Genomic DNA, 22,225 nt, shown 5'->3' on the forward strand with positions numbered 1-22,225 from the left:
GCTCACTAAATGGCACTAAATGGTTTCCTTTGAGTGGGCACTTCACCACAAAGGGCAGACTAATGCAGGGAGGCACTTCCTACCTTCCTCCACCCCTCTTTAAGGCTTGGCCACTAATCAAACTGAAAGACTCATGGGACTGCTGAAAAGAGCAAAGAGGACAGGCCTGACAGCGATGCAGTGAGGAGGGGCATGTCCTTGCCAGCGGCACCATCCTGCAGCTGTGAGGGAGCCACAGGGGCAGGTCAGGGTCTACAGAAAATGGGAGTGGGAACCATGAGTAGCTGCCCAGAAACAGGGATGCCCTCTGACTTACTGGCTGCTTCCTGCTTCCACTCAACACTTGGGAGGGATTTTAGTTATACAGCACCTAGAAAAGAGGAAAGAGCAAGAGATATTCTGTAATTTGCTCTGCTGAAGGTGCTGGTGCAGTTCCTATGCAGTCATGATTTGTTTTTGTACAAAATAACCTCCCTCTTCTGTAAGGGTGGGCAAGGCTGAAGATGGAAGTGGGAAGGACAAAGGGAAAACGCTCTGGTGTCCCAGTGGCAGTTCCAGTACAAAGTGAGGAGGAGGAATCAGGGCTCTAATCTTCATTTTGCGAAGTGAGAGGGTGTGAAAATATGAGGGCAGGAAGAGACCAGGAGGGCAAGGCTTTTGCTGCCTGGAATTTCCCCAGCTTAACAGATCTCCATCTGCCCCCAAGTTTCACAGTTGTGAACGAGGAGAGAAGCTTGCTTTCACTTACATCGCATCAGTATCTAAAAATTGCCCATCTTCAGGCTTTCCTAAGTGTGAGAGAGACCCACAGACAGTGAGCTTATTTCTGCAGGTCAGCTTTGGTGGGCACAGCAACAGCTGTGCATGGGCAGCATATTTTGCTCTTAACATAGAACGTGTATGCCTGGCTCTGGCCAGCGCAGTGCCAATTAGTGCCAACAACTTTTACCAAGTTACAACACAAATCACCCTTCTCTTGCTAGAACTGCCCATGTAATGTGGTATCAGCTAATGAGAAGTGTCCCTGGCCCATGACCCTGGTCACTGGCACAGGGGAAGAGCCACGTGTTGTCAGGAAGGAGCAGGGAGTGCAGACAGGAGGCAGCTTCTGGGCTGCGTGGCTGCACCGTGGCTCCCGTTGGCTCTGGCAGCTGCTCCGTGAATTCCTGCTCAGGCTGATGGGCCATGACCTGCTCATGGCCCAAGCGAGGGAGGCTGCAGCATCGCACGGCACCAGCCGACTGCACAGCACGGAGCAAAGGCGGGAGATCCAGCCAGTGTGAAGGTTACTCTTCCCCATGCTATGTTAAGCAGACAATGCCACATAAAATACAGGCTATCTTGGGTTTACATATATAAATGTTACATAAATGCCATGATTAATTGGTAATGAATGCTTAGGGAGGAATTATCTCTATGAATACAGCCTGAAACAGTCACTTTTCAGTCTGTAGACTTGAGACTGTAAATATATATAAAAAAAAAATCCTCTCAAGGTAACCCACTGCTATTAGGACCTAAAAAGAAAGGGCAATGTGCAACATGAGTCATTCCAAACCTACTGCAGTTCTCATGCTGGCAGTAGCGCCAGCACCTTAATCGCAACAAGATTTTACTGGATTGCTTCACAAAGAAAATTTAGAAATAAGTCAGGTGGCTGCTCATCCAGGAGGGGACTGAAGCAGCTCAGTTTGTTGGCAATAAAGCCACCCTGCTTGCCCAAGTCTGCTGAGACCTCTCGGTAAGTTTATGAGCAGAATTGTAAGACACAGAGAATAATTTACTTTTAAAAAGAGAAGACAACACTAGAACTGGCAGAAGGAAGAGAGATTTGATAAGACGGGAAGTGACATAATCTAGATAATCATCGAATTAGAAGGTAACATGCAGATTTTTGGAGCTGGTGAGAGAAATTCTCTCTTCTCGTACTGACACCTTGCCCAGGAGGCTTTCTCAGGCTACTGGGAGCAGCAAAGACCTGCCCTGTGCCCCTGGCACAGCTGGGCGAGAGGGCTGGCTGAGAGGAACTGTAACACCAGTTCCAAACCAAAATCCTGCAAGGAAAGTGCAATTTTTCTCATATCATAGCTTTCACCTGGGGGCAGAGTCTCTGACAGTTGCTTTTAGGGACTTATCCTGAGCTGGCAGAGATGATCCTGCAGAGCAAGGAGCGAGTGCTGGTGCTGTGGTGCTCCCCTATGGTCCTCCTTCTGCTTCATGCCGGTGCGCTGCTCCTCCGCGCCAGCCTCGTGCTGCAGGGCACAGCTTCCCAGGCACTTCCAGGTTTACCTGTGTAGTTTGTAAACGTTATGTGCTCCCAGAGCCTTGTGCATCCCAAATGCTTGTAAAAGTAGTGCTCATTATCAGACCCTTGATTTTGTTTACAGAACAAGTTTTGTTTACTTCAGTTCACAAAGGAAAGCCACCAGCTTTAATTCTCCCTCAAAACAAAACAAAAGGGAAGTGCAGGACTCAGAGTGGCTTGGTGCAAATTTTTGCAAAGTAACCAATACAAAATCAGAACAAAACAGATTATACATACATGTAAAACAAAATAAATTCAAGTTAAAACCAGGACTATCTTCCTATTAGCCCCAGAGATGATGATCCAAGAGTGTGCCAGGAAATAAATAATTCATTCTCATCATAAAAGATGAATGCACTCACTAATCCAAGTGGCTTGAATAATTACAATAGAGAAACGGGGTAAAGGAAAAACAGAAGAAAAGCATCTGCAAGAGCAAACTGAAATGCTGCAGAAGGATCACTTCCCCACATGCCAGGCAAAGACAAGGCAAGAAATCACTGCAAGTGGGCAACAAAACTGCCTCAAAGCAGGATGGCCTCATCCGCCCCATGCTGGAGGGAGCGCGCCAAGGCAACACTAGTGCAGGCTCCCCAGTCCTGATGCCCCTGCAGGGGCTGTGGAGCCCCATCACTACCCATGGCCATCCTGGGTTGGCCTGATCAGTTGATTTTGCAAGTGGGAAGACAATTCAGTCTAGAGTCCATCTAAAAGAAAGATTAGAAAGATTACTCAAAAGTAGTTTGCGCTAAGGTGCAAGAAAAAGTAGGCCCTTTCCAAATATGCCTTGCGACAATTGTGAACCTCAGGAGATACTGATCTTTCTTTTTGCTGCACATGCCACTAGGGCCAGATCTGGACAGGTCTGAGCTGTGCTTCCACTGCAGGTGCTGGAGCCTATGAGGCTTAATGCCAAAAACAGGTATGGCACAGGTGCTGTAGTTAATGGCATGGCATGCAAAAAAGGTCCTGAAGGCTCATCTAGTCTTCTGTTTTCCTTGTCAAGATAGATTTATTTATAGTCAGTACCACAGGGACAGGGTTCTAGTGGCAGTGGTGCTATAGCCGTATTTTTAATCGGATTTGACATTTAGGGCAGCAATTCAGTTCACCTCTAAGCCTGTAATTACACTTGCAAATCTGCTTAGCTAGGCATCAGCAGGGCATCCCAGGGGTCTGCTCGAACAGATTGGTTGAGTTCCCACAGAAGCAGCGTTTGAGTACGAAGTGATGCTGTAAAGAGGACTGCAGTGCCTGACACAGGCACATTTGCAGTCCGTGAGAACTGGACCCACTTTTGATCTTCAAAACTAAAACAAAAGCAGAGACTGCAAATAGCCCTTGCTTTATCTGTAAAGAAATACTGCACTGAATCAAACACCGCTGAATCAAACCACTGAAGGTCAGAAGTACTTCATGGGTATGCTATAAAGACAGAATACCTGGTTATAGGGAGCTAGCTGGTTATATCTTTGGTCTCACAACATCCACAAGTACTAGAGGTGCCAGAAAGGCCCAAGGATGAAATCCTTCTGTCAGCTTGTGCCCTGGAGTCATGATGGTCCAGTCCTGAAAAGCATCTTTACGTCTTCCTCACAGCAGAAGTGCAGACTCTATTAAGCGTTTCCCTTTTGAAGGAATCCATTTAGATATACAATTTAGGGCAGCCCTACCAACACTAAAGTTTCCAAGAGAAATTGATGATAAATGCCAAAATGCTGAGGACTATATTCTGCCCACACTATCCCCTGCCTTTGCACCCTATTTACTACCCCTAAAGATACCACTGGAACCAAATAAAGTACTTGTAGAGTAATCTGGGCCTCCATGTACATCCAGTTCTATTCAGCTTTGTTGAGATTTGGACTTTTTTATCCATACTCAAAGGAGGCCAAGAAAAGGATCTCCTTCTCTCACAAGGTGAGTAGATTTTTCTGCAAGATGCAAGTGGGTTTACGCCTGACTTCAAAAACGCAGCCACTGCCATCCTAGTACCAGATGCAGAGAGAAGGTTTAGCACTCTGCTAATCACTGCACTCCGCTACAGAAGCACTGAGCAAACAAGCCGTACAGATTTGGGAAAGATGGACAAAAGCACAACGAGGCCAATTTGTGTCATACCAAAGAAACAGAAGGAAAACTGAGGCCAAAAGGCTTGGGCCACTACGGGAAGAAAGTTTACAGAAGACAGACGGCAATGTTCAGCAATGAAACCTTTGTAGTCCTCAGTGCTTGTCTAGGAGTAGCCTGGTACCTCCATCAACAACGATCCAAGTCAGGAAACATAAATCTACAGAGCATTTCCAAAGAGACCTATGACACCCCACCCAAACATTTCAATGATGTAAGCAAAGATCGTATTCTCCTCTTTTCCCAGGGGACATGACAGGATAATTTCTCCAGCTTAGCACATACAGCTCTTGTCTCCTCAGCAAGACTTCTTCTAGCTGACAGATGTGCAGTTCAGCTCTGCAGTGTCCTGTCTACCTGCTGCCATGACTGCTTCTGGCCCATCAGCAATGCTGGGCTCACTGGAGCACTGCCTGTGGCTAAAACTGGCCTGCAGGAGGAGGCACTTGTCGTTACTGTCTGACTCTTCAATGACCATTCCTGTGTGCATCATGGAGGCCATTGCCAGGAGCTGAATATCGGAGTGAGCATTGGCAACCGTGTGGCGCCGAATACTGCCGCACTTCTCCAGGTAAGCCTCACCCTCCTGCTCTGTCAGCGGCGTCAGGGCCATCTCACTGGGCTGCCGACTCGTCACCATTTGAGATGAATAATTCAGGATACCAGGCTTAGGACGTGATCTGGAGTACTTTCTCTCTGGAAGACAAAAAGGAATGCAGGAGTGATCAAAAAGGTACAGATAAAGCATTATGCCAAGCTGCTAGGCTGGCCACAGGACACAGGCAGGATTCATTTGCAGCCACACTAGGTTTCCCTTCTCATCATCCCTGAGGAACACTCAAATGCAGTTTAGTTCTTTCTGCCATAGGTTTTGAAAGCAGCTCTACTTCCTCCTCAGTAAGGATATAGCTCCCATCTTGCTTCATGGCAACAGTGCTCTTACCTACAAGAGAAGCAAGATGAAAAGTGGTGGTTACAGCAGCGAGACATCCTGATTAGCATCCTGATTGTCTTCTTACTTAAAGAGAGGGTGAGAGCAAAGCAGGAACTCTCGTATGGATGTTCACTGGAATCCTCAACTGGTGCAAGCAAGGGGAAACAAGCTCTCTCAAGGGGAAACAAGCTCTGAGAGAAAAACTCTCACTTTTTACTCTCCACTTATGAAAAATCAGCCCTCAAAGAAACATTCAGTGATAAGGTAGAGCCATCCCTTTCTCTAGAAAATTTCTCTCAAGAGATGCCATTAGCAGGCGTCTGTATGAAATTTCTGACATTGCACCACTATTCCATCTGCCTAGGGAAAGGCTGTTTGTTTGGCTAGTACCATCCCACTGTACTTTCTAAAGACCATGTACAAAAAAACTCCACAATTCATCCACTTGTGAAACATGGGTGCTTTGGGGTAAGACTATCGTATTGTATGGGGAAAGGCTAAGTGAGCTGGGCCTGTTTATCCTAGAGAAGAGATTGAGAGGAGATCTGATCAACATGTACAAGTACCTGAGAGGTGAATGTAGGGAGGATGTGGCCAAACTCTTCTCCGTGGTGGCCAGTGACAGGATAAGGGGTAATGGGTGCAAGTTAAAACACAGAAAGTTCCACCTCCATATGAGGAAGAATTTCTTTCCTGTGAGGGTGCCAGAGCCCTGGAACAGGCTGCCCAGAGAGGCTGTGGAGTCTCCTTCTCTGGAGATTTTCAAAACCCACCTGGATGCCACCCTGTGCCACGTGCTCTAGGTGTCCCTGCTGGAGCAGGGAGGTTGGACTAAATGATCTCTAGAGGTCCCTTCCAACCTCAGCCATTTTGTGATTCTGTGACATTGAAAACACCTGAGCGTGCACAAGAATGCCACACAGGAACGCCTGGGGTGAAAGGTGCAGAGGCAGAACGCAGTACTTGTGGAGCACTGCCAACAGTGCACAGCAACACAGCAACATTGCAGGAGGGGTCTAAGAGACCGCAAAGCATTCAGAGGAAAAAAAAAAAAAAAAGAGTTTTCTGGATTAAAACTCAACCCCAAGGTGCTGTATCATGAAGCACCATTTCAGTTCTGACATTGAAAACACTGACAAGCAGAGGTCCGAGTTTGTGTCCTGGCCTCACTGTAATTTGCTCCCCTAGCACATTTAATCAGGCAATATTACTTTTTGCCTGCTGTCCGCAGCTGCTGCGCAGCATGGCTATGTATGGTTAAACATCTCCTGTGATCTCTCGCAGCAGCAGCTGATCAAGCTGTTCCTTATCTATCTTTCTGTCTGCCTCCCAGTTTCTGAAAGGGCAGGGTCTCAATTCATTAATTCAGGAGCCTTTTAGACCATGTAAAATCCTTGCACCGAGACTTTAGAGCACAAGCAACAGAGTAACAAAATGAAAGCAGAAGTACCAATCACTGAAGGTTATGAAACACTTTTGGAAGCTTGCATCAGTATGAAAGGCAGAAAACAAACTTTATATTATTACAGGGAGAAACAGGTGAGCAGCCAAAACTCCACCACTGGCAGCAGCCTAGCTATGACAACCGTTCACCCTGCAGCTTCCAGCAGTACATTCATTCAAAATGATTCTTTTTTTTTTCTGTCTAAGAATACATTAAAATAAGTTTTGAGGCCAGTTACAACAGCAAATATACTCTTAGGGTGTGCGCTAGAACTCAGTCCCCAGCAGGTTGCAGTGCTGCAGGCCTGGGGGAAGGTAATTCAAGGGGGAGGCATACAGGCATCCCTCTCCTCCTGGCCCTCCTTGCTGCTCTGCCAGGAGGTACACGCGGGACACAGCAGTTGAGCTCATCAGCAGAGGGCTGGTTTGTAGCACTGGCACCACCTAAACCCACCCACAGGGTTAGTGCTGGGGTACTGCCCATGCCCGCTTCAGCTTCATAAAACATTCATCTAGCATAGACAGGACTAAAACTGCATGTGAGGAGTTAGCAGCAGCTGCTTCTCCGCCTTCACTACCAGGGCTTGTTCATTTCCGACTTCTGTGAACAAAGTCAAGTATTAGACACAAGAAGAAAGAAATGAATGGTGAGGGTAGTTATTTACCTTAACTTGAATGACCCAAATCCTTAAAAGTATTTAGGTGTATATCTCCTATCTATATTAGGTTAGGTGTGTATCTCCTATCTGCATTAGGAATGCTCAGCTTGAGGGCTGAGAGGAAAAAGCAAACTCAATGACATAACATAGTGGTTCATACCAGTCCCCCACCACACAAATTATTATTAAGGTTGTGACTATTTTGCAATGGCTTCAGCTGTGCAGCGATATCTTAGCTAGGTAGAGCTGAAGAAATCAAAGTAAACCAAGACATGCAAAAAGCATTTTCCAGACTGTTACTGCAGATCTGTAGGCAAGGGTAGAATATTTCTTCTTCTCTTTTCCTTAACACATTAAAATGAAAATAGGCCTCGCTTATACAGGGATAACTTAGAGCCCTTCCCATCCCCCCCAAAAACAGGATATACAAGAGAAAGAACAGAAAGAAAAGCCATAGTTATGTCCTAATGTGCACTTAATAAATAAATAAAAATATTCCCTTGAGAAAAAAAGTGCCAGTTTTGTGTGTAAATTTTCAATGTTGTTGAAAGAGACAAGTCTGATGAGCTGAGAGATTAAAGTCCACTAGGAGCAATGCAGGAAGCAATAATGTAAAATGACTCCTGCTCAGCCTGCTCCTGGCCTTCACCTCAGCTGGGAAAGGGGGTGCCTGTTGTGTTACCTCTTTGGTAGCTGTGGCAAAATTGTCAGCTAGTGTTATCAGTGACATTAACAATTGTGGCAGTTTGCAGACCAGCCAGCCAGTCTAAATTCAAAATCTCATAGACACATACAGGCTGTATATAGGTGTGTGCATGTGGGTACATATACACACTCACAAGCACAATGCACAGAGAAGATGCATGTGTCAATGCTTCAAAGCCTGGTGTCACTAAACTTTTGAAATCTAATATGAATGTGGATGGAGAGACTGAAAAACCTGTGGTACAGAGGGAAACAGAGCAATTTAAAAGACCGCACTGTTCCCCCCAGACCTCTATCAGCATGGAAACAGGAGCACTGCGCTGCCTCCTGTGTGAAAAATAAAACAGAAGTCCTTCAGGGTCTGATTACCCTGAAGTAACTACTGCAGCCCAGATATACTACAGTGAGAGTGAAGACATACTTGAGCTCAATGCAGAACGGAGCCGCAACTGCAAACCCACGCAGGCAGCGGGGCAGACACGCAGCTAGCCCGCGCTGGGGCCACGCTGCTGCTGTGAGCCCTGCTCACCTCCACCCCTCAGCTAGTTAGCAGCGAGTGCAGCCGTGCTCCGTGTAGGCCAACGTTTAGTCAGCATTCTTACGGCAGGCAGGCACTATCAGTAGTTTATTCCCAGTCCTTGAAAAATCCTCATCTAATTTATTTTGGAGAAATTAAGCTTTAACTCCTCTCCTCCCTATTTATGAGCTGCTCTGTTTCAACCAAGCTGCCAAATTCTGCACTAAAAACAGTATTATTTCACCAGGCTCTTCTTGTAGCCATGATCTTTTGAGATAAAGATGCTGCTTAAATACATATGATGCTTTAAATCCAGATGACTGAACAAGATAGCAGAAGAGTTAACTAAGGGCAGAAGAGGTCAGTTTGGAAAATCACAGTGCTTCTCCCTGTCTACTGGAATTCACTAGGGCTATTTAAACTGCAGGTTACTCACTTCACAGAGATGGGATAGGGAAGAAGCAGAAAAGACTATTTTATGGGGTTACTATCTAACCTTACTTCTCTAACTTAGGTTTTGTAGTGTCTTCAGGTGTCTTTAATTTGTTTAAGAGATCTGGATGTCAGATCTCAGTATTATGTACTTCCAATTACACCTTCAAGCTGTCAATTTATAAAAACAGCAACAAAAGTTACTGGGAACTTTCTCCTTTGGAGGTTCATGTAAGGACATTTTCCCCCAATATTCAAGAGCACTGACAACTAGGCCAAATGGAATTTGGTGGACAGCAACACTGTGAAAAAGGAGTAAGGCAGAGGTGATTTTGAAATGAAGAATGATGCAGAAATTCGTGTTTTAGTTCTGCCTGATTTCCCAGTCTGCTAGAGGTCTTGGACAAATCCCTCGCACTTCATTTCTCAATGATAGCAGGCACTGCTTTCTTAACTTTTGCAATATTTTAGTTCACATATTTAAGAAATTTTCAAGTATTTAAGAAATGTATTCATTAAGGAAGGGATTGCTGAGAAGAGCCTGTCTACGCTCATCAGGCACATTCCAGCCTCGTTCTTCTTCCCCGGACTTGGACTCCTAGGTCCAGCTCTCTTCCCATGCTCCATCCTGACTTCAGAGGTTGTTGCTTTAGGTGGGGATACTGCCTTCTACAGTTCCCTCTGTGAGCTGTCAGGTCCCCTTTCACACGGATTCCTGCAGCACACCTCTCCCGCTTTAAATCAAGCTTAACAAACACATCGAAGCACAGCAGGGAGCAGAGGCCTCCTGCAGCCACATTTCTCAATGCTCTTTCATCTTAAAGTGTCCAATCCAGAGGGAGGTTTGGATTCTACAACATCCATTGGGAATGCAAGTATATTCGAAGCCCAGTAGGGCTACAAAAGCTACTACAGAGACTCTGTGTGGCAGGGAAGCCACTGGGATTCATCACTATGGACTGCCCAGGGAGAGAAGAAACTGGTTCTGAGAAAGTACAGAGATGACAGAAAAAGTGAAAGAGGAAGAGCAAAAAATTGTTTAGAACTGGAAGCTAAGCATAAGAAATCACAGGAGCCCTTTGAAAATAACAAGACTATCTGCAGAAGTGCTACTCTGCTGCCAGTGCTGGGTAATGCAAACACAAGACCTCCCTCTCCTCCTCCTGCTCAGCATAGGGTGGAGCAGGGGCAAAAGGCCACCTGGGAAATATACACAAACAAATGACAGCTAACACCAACCAAAAGCAAAGATTTTAAGGGACATAAACTTTACAAGGCCAATTCATTTTTTTTTTTTTTGTGATACTAATGGCTTGTTTAGTAGGTAGAAAACCAGAATGGCTGGAATCAGGCTTCTATATTTCAAACTATCCCAGCAGCAGGCAGTCATCCATAAGCAGCCAAACACTCAAATCTATCCAAGCTACACTTTTATGGGAGTTATGTGGTCTAACTCTAGCCTCTGGATCAGGTCTGCCAGAAATCATGCCATGAATTTGTTACAGACACAGGCACCCCAAGTTCTACTAAGTCCTGCTATTACCTGACCAACTTCCCCTGTGCTGTTAAGGTGTAGTAAAAGGCTCTGTGTCTGCAGATGTCTGAAGTCCTCAGTGATTGTATTATAGCAAGGCCTAAATATTATAAAGTGTATAAAGAATTGGAGCTTTCTTCACTTCTTTTGAAATCTTTGTCATAAAGTCAGTTATCACTATGCTCATTTCTAAGCTGGTCAATCTTTTCTTGCTGGACACACTCAGAAGCTGCACTCCTGGATCATGTGTGGAGAAGTTTTCCACTATGAGCATTCCCTTCCTGAAGTGCAGTGCCAATCCTCTCCCCTTGGTATATTTTTGAAAGAAAATGAAAGACAGAAAGACAGAAAGAAATCCCTCAACATGAGCAGCTAACAGTCTTACTGGTTGTAAAGTCTGGCAGATACAGTAGCTAGCTGAACTAGTAAGCAGGCACAGACAGCAGGCAGGAAAGGAGGGTGAGGTCAGGACGCCAGACATGAACCAGAGCAGCTTTCAAACCAAATCCACCAAAGAGAGGCGAGGGATTTTTCACAAGTTTGTGCAGTGGTGGGGTCATAACAGATCACTCCGTCACGGGAAATAAAAAGCCTTTCGCAAAAAAGCTACACTCAGAATTTCTGTCTTGTGCATTGCCTTGTACTAGACCAATAGGTCTACCCTAACAAGAGTGTGCAAGAGCTTCTGTAGAGAATGTGACTTACCAAGGAAGCAGGCACTTCCAGAGAAGCTCTGATCCTCACACAAGCCCAAGTAGGGTGATACCACCTGTTTGACCAGTTCTTCCAGCTGCAGGTAGCCCTCACTGGGGCCAGTAGGCTCATGGACACTCTGAAATTCCATCATGAAAAACCCACATTATGCTTTTATAATTTTGAATACAGTATTTATAAAGTGTATAACATAAATACATACAGGAATACATATGTATGCACACACATATATGTATGTCTGTCTGTATATATGACTTCTAGGAATCAGAAGGGCTGGGATCCCCCTCCAGGGGAGGGAATGTCTCTGCACTGAGCAGTGCAGCTCTCCGCTGGTACCTGAGTAGAAAGGCTGGATCTGTGACAGGGAACAGGACAACACTTGGAGAAGCAGAGCTAATTAGCCCCAAAAGAGTCTGAGGCACTATTCAGGTTGACCATCTTGTCCAAGTCCTAACCCTGCTCCTATGGATACTGAGCAGCCATCTGTCTTCTTCTGGCCAAGGGAGAGGAAGCTGTCAGGCATGCTCACACCGAGCGCATACACGATGCAACTACAGTGGAGCAATATAATTATACCAGGGCAGTTCTGCCAGGAAATATCTCTGTGTGGACAGGCCTTAACACAGCTTGGGCAAAGGATATCTCACACCCTAGATAAGACTGCAGGAAAAACACTCACTGAAGTTCAGCTTACAAGTGTCAAGGTGGTAGATAACTCTAATCAATTTAACAGTAACTTCAGAGAGCTTTTACAGACTTAGTTCCTGCAAAGCCTCAATCAGCTTTTCTTTATCACTATGGGATGTGTCACTTGGAGACCCTCTTTTCCTTCAAATCTTTTATTAAAATATTACAGGGAAATTCAACTTTTAATAGCTCCTGTCATTGTAGTCTGTGGTCACTGGGAACATTAAAACATTGATAACTCACATAAAATACCAGCTTGGCCACTTCCCTGCCACTTGGTTTGCACTATAGTGAAGGGGGAACAAAAGCCAGAGACAGCTGGAATCTGGTATTTTCTGTGTCTTTCAGGTCAGACCATATTAAAAATGAAACATCTGGTATACTTGGCTGTCAATGCCATGACTTTACCATAAAAGCAAGTGTCCTCCTAGGTTCTGGATACAAAGGACAGTCCTCACAGAAGCTTTCTGTCCCTTGGAAAAGGCCTTTGGAAGACCTACAGCATTTTGCCTACTGCCAAAAGATATTCCTTTTACAAGCTAAGCTAAGTGTCCCATCTACCTGAGGAAGACTAATATTAGGTGGTCAGCAGTTACAGCTTGTCTGAATACCATAATGAGGTAGACTAGTCCTGTCATTATATGACAATTCTGGAGACCTAGTACCTAAAGAGGCATTTAGAGAAGCTGCGAGTGGGCAATTTATGCGACAAAAGAGCCCTGTGACTGTTCCCAGCTGTAGAGCTGACATATGAAGAAAAGTACAGACACCGAAGAGTAGAATCTGGTCCTCCCACGAGTAAGGACTATCCTTACCTGTTGCCAAGAAAGCTCATAACATTTAACATTCCCCAAAATGCACATAAAACTTTCCCTTCCTCACACCCTTTATCGTCCCTACTCTCCTTTCCAGGGTTCATGTCATTTGGATGAATGCAGGAATGTCAAGTGGAACCAAGCAAAGAAAAAAAAATCCCCACCTGCAGAATTAATAGCATTTGGACAATGGAAGCTGGGAGCTTTGTCTGGACCAGAGGTAGGATCTCTTCCAACTTCACTTTTAGCAAGACCAAGTCCCTGAAGCCAAGAAGAGCAATCTGACGGATTGTCAATTCCTGACCCTAAAAACACAGAAGGAAAAAAAATAATTGTTAGTAAAGGGGCATGTGAGCACAACACCAGTAACACCAACATGTGTAACCACAGAAAAAAGGACCCCATCTTGCCAGTTGCTGCTGTGGTAAAGCACCCACCAGCTGCTCGACTCTTTATCAGTTAATCGCTGTCCCACACAAACTGTCATATGAGTAATACCTCACCTGAGGTGCCACTAGGTTTGGAGTGAAACCAAAAAATGAGCCTATATTTCACCAAAAGACTACATGTTCATATCAACTAACTGCCAAACAAGCTAGTCACAGACATCTGAAACCTAGAATGGAGGCAGCCAGTGCTTTTGCCCCTCTGAGTTGATACACAGCAACAGAGTTGGTAGAGGAGAAGCTGGTACAGAATACTCCTTATGTAAGTCTACTTCTGGTCAGTGTTAGATCCTTTCTTTGTTCAACATTTGCACTTTAAAACTAGCTGATATGATAAAAATCCACAATTCAACCCATTACACTTAGCACTCAGGCTGGAACAAAGCTAGTTGCTTCTAGCAACACCATATAAAAACAAGTGAACAGAGGATGAAAGCAAAAGCTTTGATTTCACCACAAGGAATTTTGTGTCCTCTGGATTTTCTTTTTTAACATCAACACACAAGCAATCAGGTTCAACAGATGAAAATGTTGCAGGCTTTCTCAGCAAATTCAAACAAAGCTGAACTCCAGTCAGCACTCCAGTGTTACTGTTACCTTCTGCTAGGCTTAGGGCATCCACGACTTTCTCTTGCCCCATAGCAGCTTAAGTTAAATGCAGAAATCTTCTTCCCAGCCCTGTTTCCCAGCCAGTCCAGCCCAGAACTTTCCAGTTTGAAGAGTTCCCCTTGTTCTCTCCAAGAAGTGGAGTGTGTTGATCTCTGCCCTATGCTCTATTTTGGAACCACTTTATAGTCTCCATAACACATTCATTGAGGCAAATACTTGGCTGGAAGGAATTAACACTGGTTAATCATTAATTCAAAATGGTTTTAATGTCATAATTAACAGCATCATTAGTATGCAAATAAGATCTAAAGCCAATAGTCAAGGCCAACTTGACCACAATAAAAATCCTTTGCTATTCAAAATCATCAGTATATGTTTGGAAAAATCAAGATGTAGAAAAGATCGGTACAAATCTCTGAACTCAGCCACTGCTCATTTCTTATTTCTATCATGCAGTTTAGTCCAACTACTTTCATATTCCACTTCAAAACGCAAATGTCTAACTATGTCATACAAAAACAACAGGATTTGCTATTATTTCTTCACACCAAGTAATTATATCAGCAGCTGCAACTATACAAAAGTCAGTGACCTGTTTACATACTTTCCTTCTGTACAGCGATTTAAGCAACTTGGCTGCTTAAAGGTCATATTTCTGCAACCACTATAAGCCTCAGGTTTAAACTTAGCTGAGATAGGAAGTTACTTCTGCTTACTCCCAGCGCTAACATGCTCACACATTTGGCTGGCTTACTTTCATTCTGAATGGACAGTTACTGGGATCACAGAAGAACTCAGCTTAATGCTTACACTGACATTTGCAGCAAAGGAGTCCCAGAAGACGGGACCAACAAAGGCACTTCTCATTGACTAGAGTAGTCCATGAAGAACTGGGACTTGGTGAAGGAGAGTTGCTAGCTGATCTCGCTTTACAGTTGGTGAAGCACCATATAAAAAGGTATATACAGTTCCTTATTTGCAGGATGAGGCCAAACTTGTTGTTGGGGCACTGGCCAGGAATTAGAGTAATCCTGATTCATTTTCTCCCTACACTAACGATTAACCCTGTTGTAGCCTTAGGCAACATACTTCAAATCAGATTCTTAGGGGTTTTAAATTCCATGCATTTGTGTAGAATTGAGATGCTTGTATAGCTGTAAGTATCCAATGTGCCACCTTTCCATTGTTTATCTGGAAAATGACAATACTTCCCTAACTTCACAGAATCTACAAAACATTCTTGAGAGACTCGGCTATGGTGACAACAGAGACACAGCAAGAAAGTTGAGTTTTCAAATAATCTTTCACCATCACCAAATGACTTGTGAAAGCTTCACCACCACACAGTAATCTTTGTTCAGTTTCTTGTCAGAGACGTCGCAACAATTGAGTGGATTTTGCTGGTAAATGGCATAAACATTTGCATCAATGGGTATGGCACATAGCTAGCTCAGATGTTCCTATACTGCACACAAACTTGCCGCAGTGCAGACAAATCCCTACTAATACAGATCAGGTCACTCAATGACTACAAATTAGTTGTAAAAGGAGAGAATGGGGGGATGTTGGAATTGTGCAGTTTTACCTGTCAGACACCTACCTTTAAGCATCTGCAGCAAGGAAATAAAAATAAATACAGTGAAAAGGTTAGTGTCTGTCTTTACACAAGTCTTTGGCTCTTTCAGGAAATGTCAGCTTTAATAGCATTAGAGGGAAAGAGCAACGTCTGAGCTTTACCTGCTGCCTTTCAAATAATACAAGGAAAAAAATAATAGGACATGTCTCCAGAAGTGTTGCTCCTGAAACAGGCAAAAGTCAAGAGGAGAAGACTAACAGTTTTAAGAATGTCAGTCTACTCATAAACAACATTTTTGCTTCTCCTCTGATTGGAGAAATGATCAAAATAGACAGGGGAGCTATTTAGACTTACTACTGATCAAAACTACATGAAAGATTGATATAGGCCAACATTTCTGAAGGAATATACAGTTTTCATAATAGAGCTGGTAAACAGTCTTATATAAAATTGCTTGTTTATTTTCTACCTGGATACTTACTTATTCCTTTATTAAAATATTGAAAACCCAAGAAAGCTTTTTCCAGAGACATAACTCAGGTATCCGCTGTGCATCACAGCACTCAGGATCAGTCCCCTAAAAGCAGTGAAGTCTGAATTTTAACTAGGATTACCTGAACTGGATAAAATATTGCCTGGAGTGTGGGAAGGGTCTCTGTGAAGTATTGATCCCAAATTTCAGACAGGATATCAATGCGATCCTCACCTACAAAAACAGAGATTGGGAGCAAAAAAGGTTTCTTTAGCAAAAGAAACAGTTAAGCCAAGCTGGATTTTTCCATTACCCCCTGCTTTCCCAAGCAAGAGCTACAAATCCATCCTGTCCCTCCAAAAAATAGGCATGACTCAGCTAAGATTTTCCCTAAGTTACAGAGACACAAGGTTGTCACCAGAAATCACTATGTTGTTGCTTATCGTGAAGAGAACAGCTCTGTGCAAAATATGAGCAATTGGTTTCAACAGAAGAGTGAAGCATCTCTTGAAGCAAAAGGCTTTATTTTCCCAGTAGAGGACTGCATAATCTCACAGCTCATTGCTGAACTCACACAGGAATGCGGCCACATGCTAGTAGCTCAGAATGAAAATTAGGAGGTCACAGGCAGTATTTCCTATTCTGCAGAAACTGAGACAGGGAGGCAAATTTAAGAACTCCGCCCTCTCCAGCCTCCCCACACTTCCATGTACAGCCACAGAAGCTACAACTCCTGCAGGCCTGTTTGCTCGTGACTGGAGAGCCACCACAAAGCCACCATGCTCCTCTCAACGGTTCTCCTCTCATACTTGGCAACTAGGAAGGGTCCCAAGTGAAACCCCCTTGCGGCCACCCATCCCGTGAATCTGACTCCAACAAGTAACCCTAAACGTAAGTGGGTGTTTAAACTGGAAGCAGATGAAGTTCTGCTGCTCATGACTTCCATAAAAAGAATACAACTGTGGTCAAAAGGCTAGTATTAGCAAAAATGCTCTACTGAACCTAGTACTTTGCACAGACATTTTAAATTATACTCATATGTTTGACTTACAGAGCTGTGTGTGTCTCTCAGCATTTATGGCCAAGACCTCTAAGCTTTTTAGAAATTTTTCACATCCCAAAGGTAAGGTGTTTCTAATGTTTCTTTCAATCTAGGGGCACCTCCCCCAAATATTTTCAGTGGAAACACAGACCCATATTTAATAATTAAGTTTCTACCATAATACTTTTCCAGGATATCTTTCATGAAGCCTCAGTAGTTGCTCACAAGCAGCTAGGATTCAAGGAACAGTGATGGGAGTTGGCTTCTCAGGGCAGCTTTGAATCCTTAAGCTTATTAAAGCCCCATATGAGCAACTGGAACATACATAAAACTGCAACTCAGATGAGTCTTACGCACTAAAGTGTTTTTCTCATCTGACTTTCAGACAGGCTTTCCTTGTGCTTGTCCATCAGCTGTGCCTCTAGGCTCAAGAGGCAAGCCAGAAGGCAAAGAACCAATAGAGCCAGATTCAGCAAATGTTTCCTTTTGATTAGAGACCCCAGGATCACAAGAGGGCTGAGTGGGAGAGCTTACTATATCAGAGACTGTGCTGGCTTCAAAATTGGGACTGCAAACACACAAGCACCTACCCAACACCCTCATCACAGCTACCCATTACCAGAAACTGGCATTAGATGAAAAAGAAAACAGGAAACAGACAAATTGATTTTTGAACGTCTCCCTATTCTATTTCCTCCCTAGAACTCTAACAGTTTGGTGTGTAGAACTAAAATGAAATACCAGCTATATCACTTCTTAATCATAAATTACTCTTCCTTCTGAAAGAGAAGGAGGAATAGTTTGTTTCTTCAAGAAATCTTATCTCCTGCAGGCGTTGAAAGAGATTCTGGCAGACTGCATCAAGAAAAATGACATTAAAATAAAAGCCTGTGATTTGAAAAACAGACACAGCAAAACATTGCCATGCCCTGCAGTAAGAACTTTATTCTCTCTTTGAATATTGCAATAGCAGCTCTCTTACAGGAAGGCAAAGCTAACTGAAAAGCACCTAGAAGAAATTCTGTTGCTGTGACCACAAGACCTGGAATGAGGCTACACATTATAAAAGGAAGCTAGGGGGAAAGAGCCCATGAGTCATTTACAGCACAGGTGACAGTCTAGATGGGCAAAGTGGCTCCAGGCCTGCTTCAAATTAGGGTCAAAAAAAGCAGAAGTAGGGGTTTTGCCGTCTGCCTGGGAAACTTTATCTTTCCCAAACTCTTTGAGCAGGAGCAAGCTACTTCCAGGCAGCTCCCACCTTATTACAAATTGGAACTTAATTTTCATAATTCTCAGAAATATTGGAATGGTTTTATATGAACACAAATAACAGAAAACGAAATCGAAGATAAGCTGCTTGGTACTTGTTCTGAAGAGCTGCCAGAGGCCGGTGGACACCCGTGTTCAGGCTAATGTAAATCTGCGGTGTAAATCACTCTCGTTTCTCCCTTACAGGCATCGTGGCAAAGAAGCGCCCTGCAAGTCCTCGTGAGGCTGTCCCCTTGCAGCAGGAGGCTGGTGTACAGGACAGCTCCTTCAAGTGCCCACCTGCCCCGGGCTGCTGGGCGCACGGCCTCTTCGGGAAAAGTGCAGAGCGTCTGCGTGGTGCAGAGGAATCCAGCACCCACTGTGAGGCTGGATTAGAAGCGTCTATTGCCATTGAATGACTCAGATACAGCGGCCTGTTGATTAGTGAGGCATCTTCCCTACAGGCCACAAAAATGGGTCAAATCAAATGGCAGCCTAGTTTTGCATAGACATGTACTCTACACAACTCTCTCTGCTTGAGCAAACTGTTAATAAACATAGCTAAGTCCCACACATCAAACCCTGAGAGTCACTGCCTCAAACTAGCCTTCCTTCGCAGGCTCTTTTGATAGCAAGTATCTGTATCCCAGTGCTCTGAGCAGAACTTCATGTGTAATCAACTTATTTCCTGAAGGGTTTCATTCTCATCAAAGGGAATGTTTCTTCTTTACATTTTTACAAAACCTGCCAGCTCAGTTCTCAAAAGCACAATAACAGAGTATCGTTGTAGCCAGTCATGCTTACAAGACTCCCAAGAGTCAGACTACAGACCTGCAAATCACCTTGAGAAGTAAAAAGCAGAAGGCTCTCAGCAGAGTTTCAAAACAGGATTTGTGTCAAACCTAGAACTGTTTTGAACCCATGTTGAGTGTCCATACAAGACTCCTGTTCTCGCAGTGAACTTACAGCTGGTGGGAATGTTCCCACTCTGCTGCTGTTAAAACAGGCCACCATCCCTTGGGCAGTACCAGGTTGTATTGCAACCTGGCTCCCAAGAGCTCTAAGACAGCACCAAAAAATTACCTCATGGATGCCAAGTTGTCTAAATAGAGCAGAAAGGTCTGTATGTTTTCCAGCCATGTGAATCACCTCATCTGGCCAAACATCAAAGCATGACTCAAAAGGGCCCTCCAGGACCCCATTCCAAAGTGGGTTTCTTACTATACTTGCCTTCACACAGCTTAACCTTCTCCTCTATAAACAGCAAGCCCTTCGCAAGGAGTTGGTTCTGCCAAGAAAGAAGAGAGACATGCATTTGCCTTTTCCAAGACGTAAAATAAACATGGGAGAATATGAGGTTTTCTTCTGATGTTATTCTCTTTACAAGCAGGCATCCAAAGATTAGTCATGTCACAGTTGCTCACAGTGCTGCCATCAGACCAGGCCTCACTGTGAGTTTTGCACATTTCACTAACACTCTTTGATCTGATCTGAAATGAGAACACAGAGGGCACATTAGATACCTGAAGCACTTCCCAGAACTGTTTTTCACCATATGGAATAAACTTCTCCTGGTCACAGGGAGGGAGTTAAGAAAATACAATTTTTTTTAACCTAAAACTCCAGCCATATAAGCCACACTTCAGCAATATGGTAGAGGCGATCAAACAGCTAAATATTATCAGAACATCCCACTCTGCTCTTCCTTTGCACTAGTGTGGTGCTTGCCTGACTGCACAATAAATCAATTTATCTCCCTAACGCAGGAACAAAATATTGTCCATCTATCAGGCCATTTTTTTTCCTAAATTAACCAACTGAATTATCTCAGTGTGTAATCGCAAACTACAAGAGAAAGAGGCAGCAGCTACAGCCTTTCTGAATAATCTTAATTATGACAGACTAGACCAACCAAGATATTGGCAATTCTGGACATCTAAGTATCCGATATCTGACCTGTAGGCTTTCTGCTTCTGTTTTTCCAAATGTAAAAGGAGTGTTTATAATACTTACCTTTTTCTTCTCCCAAGAGCACTATGAAAGTCTGTCATTCTAAAAAGCTTTGAGACTATCAGAAAAAGGAGCTTCAAAATGGTAATGCAATATTACCAGGTCTGCTTCTACCACACAGATCATACTGACAGCAAGTAAAGCTTCTGTCCTATGAAAGGTTTCAACATCAACATATGACACAATAGTCAGAGGCCTCTTGTGTATCCTCACAGCATTTGTTTTTAATGGATAACTGTGCCAAAGTTGTACCTTTCAACCCCTCCATCAGCTGAGAAGGAAGGCAATGGCTCCCAGTGAACACTGCCTTTACAGTAGGCTGCTGCTCCAACACAGTCTCCGACGAGCTGCCAGCCACAAACCTGCCCCTGTGCTCTGCCTCCTGCTGTAGCCATGTAGCAGGAAAACTGGCTCATTTGTGATACAAGAAAAGAGGTACCAGCATGAGCCAGCCCAAGCAGGGAGCAGCTCCTCTTTCAAGCATCCTCTTGAGGACAAGAGATGCTAAGCTGTGCTGTTCTTGGAGGGATTTTAAAAAGGAAAACAAATGTTGCTTTGTGATATACTTCACTTGAACTTCATTCTCCAGCGCAGGAGAAAGACCTGCTACTCAAAGGTCCTACCTGCCCACTCACAACAGCTCACTCAGTTGTACCTGAAAAGTCACAGATTTCTCCTGAAAAAGTCCACTTTCTGCATTTTTTGGACTCTGGATTTTCCCTCAACATTATGTTTTTCTTTTTTTTTCTCCTGCAGAAGTCTGTTTTATGACTTATTCATCTTCACCAGCATGATCAGGAGTTACCAAAGGTAAGTGCAGGGAGCAAAGGGAACTTGTGAGACAGAAATTTTTCAACTGGGAAATGGATGGGGGGCTTTGTGGTTAGGCTAGCGTTGGGGTTAGCGTTAGGCTTGAGAGCCACTGCTGCTGGAGTAGGAGTGAGAGGGGACTGCCAAAGGAAGGGGTGAGCTACGCTGAGAACTTGGCTGGGAGACACTTTTCATCTAGGCAATGGCAACAGCAATGAGCAACAGTAGGATAAGTCCATTCACGTGACCAAAAAATTTGCAGTGTTTCCAAACACTGTCATCAACCAGTGGAAAGTGATTACAAATTTTCTATTGTAGAAATACGAGTTCTGGAGAGAGACATCAAGCTGTCTAGATCTACATTCATATTTTAGATTTGCTCAGCAGAAATAAATGACTACAACTTGTTAGGTTCTGGCTTAAAAAAAAAAACCTAAAACATTTTCAAGGAAAGAAGTGAAAATATGAAAAAGGAGAAGGGAGAAGATATCTGGAGTAGAAAAGAAATATGAGAAAAAAACAAAATTCAAATCCACTTACATTTTAAATATTTTTTCTATTTGAACAATAAGATAATGAATGTGGGGATGCTACACTTTAATCCTTCTGTATGCTTTCTTTTATTAATAAAATATTTCAATTCTTTGTTTTTCCATCAGCACTTAGTGCTCACAGTTTTCATATACTGCAGCACAAATTTATGGCTCATTTTTAACACTGTGTCATTTTAAACTATTCTATAATTTAAAATATACATACGAATTAATGAAGATGTCACACTCATTTTCTTCTGTTTCCCTCAAGAAATATGAAGCCTTCTCTATCTGTACTAGCACATTAGGTTCCAATTTACATACTCTTTCTCAGTAGCGGGGATACAATTTTTCAGTTAGCATTATTAATTTTTTTCCTTCTGAGATCTTTTCTATGTTAAAGTTGTATCAGCAAACATAATATGAATTTACATTCCTCAGTGTGCAGCACAGTTCGATGTATTAAAAACTAGATATATTTATCATTATCCTGAAGAATTTATACTGCTGTAATGAATGCATCCATCGGTAATTCCATATGCTAAATAAATTCTCATTCTTAAGTTTTCTTAAAAAGGTTCAGTTCCATAAGCATGTAGCTGCT

General features: G+C 43.5%; 1 protein-coding gene across 1 annotated transcript in view; it reads right to left on the bottom strand.

Moving 5' to 3' along the window:
* Window positions 1-4,473: 4,473 nt before the first annotated feature.
* PRR5L (proline rich 5 like) overlaps window positions 4,474-22,225 on the bottom strand; it is a 30,252-nt gene continuing 12,500 nt past the window's right edge. The window contains exons 4-8 of the mRNA XM_010221389.2: window positions 19,499-19,556; window positions 16,121-16,212; window positions 13,040-13,180; window positions 11,365-11,491; window positions 4,474-5,131 (exon numbers count right to left, since the gene is read on the bottom strand). Of these exons, the coding sequence (XP_010219691.2) occupies window positions 4,749-5,131; window positions 11,365-11,491; window positions 13,040-13,180; window positions 16,121-16,212; window positions 19,499-19,556 (801 nt within the window). The 3' untranslated portion in view covers window positions 4,474-4,748. The remainder of the gene's footprint in view (window positions 5,132-11,364; window positions 11,492-13,039; window positions 13,181-16,120; window positions 16,213-19,498; window positions 19,557-22,225) is intronic.

Source organism: Tinamus guttatus, unplaced genomic scaffold, assembly GCF_059628265.1.
Source record: "Tinamus guttatus ecotype Peru unplaced genomic scaffold, ASM5962826v1 Tinamus_guttatus_pri_ptg000240l, whole genome shotgun sequence".
NCBI lineage: Eukaryota > Metazoa > Chordata > Aves > Tinamiformes > Tinamidae > Tinamus > Tinamus guttatus.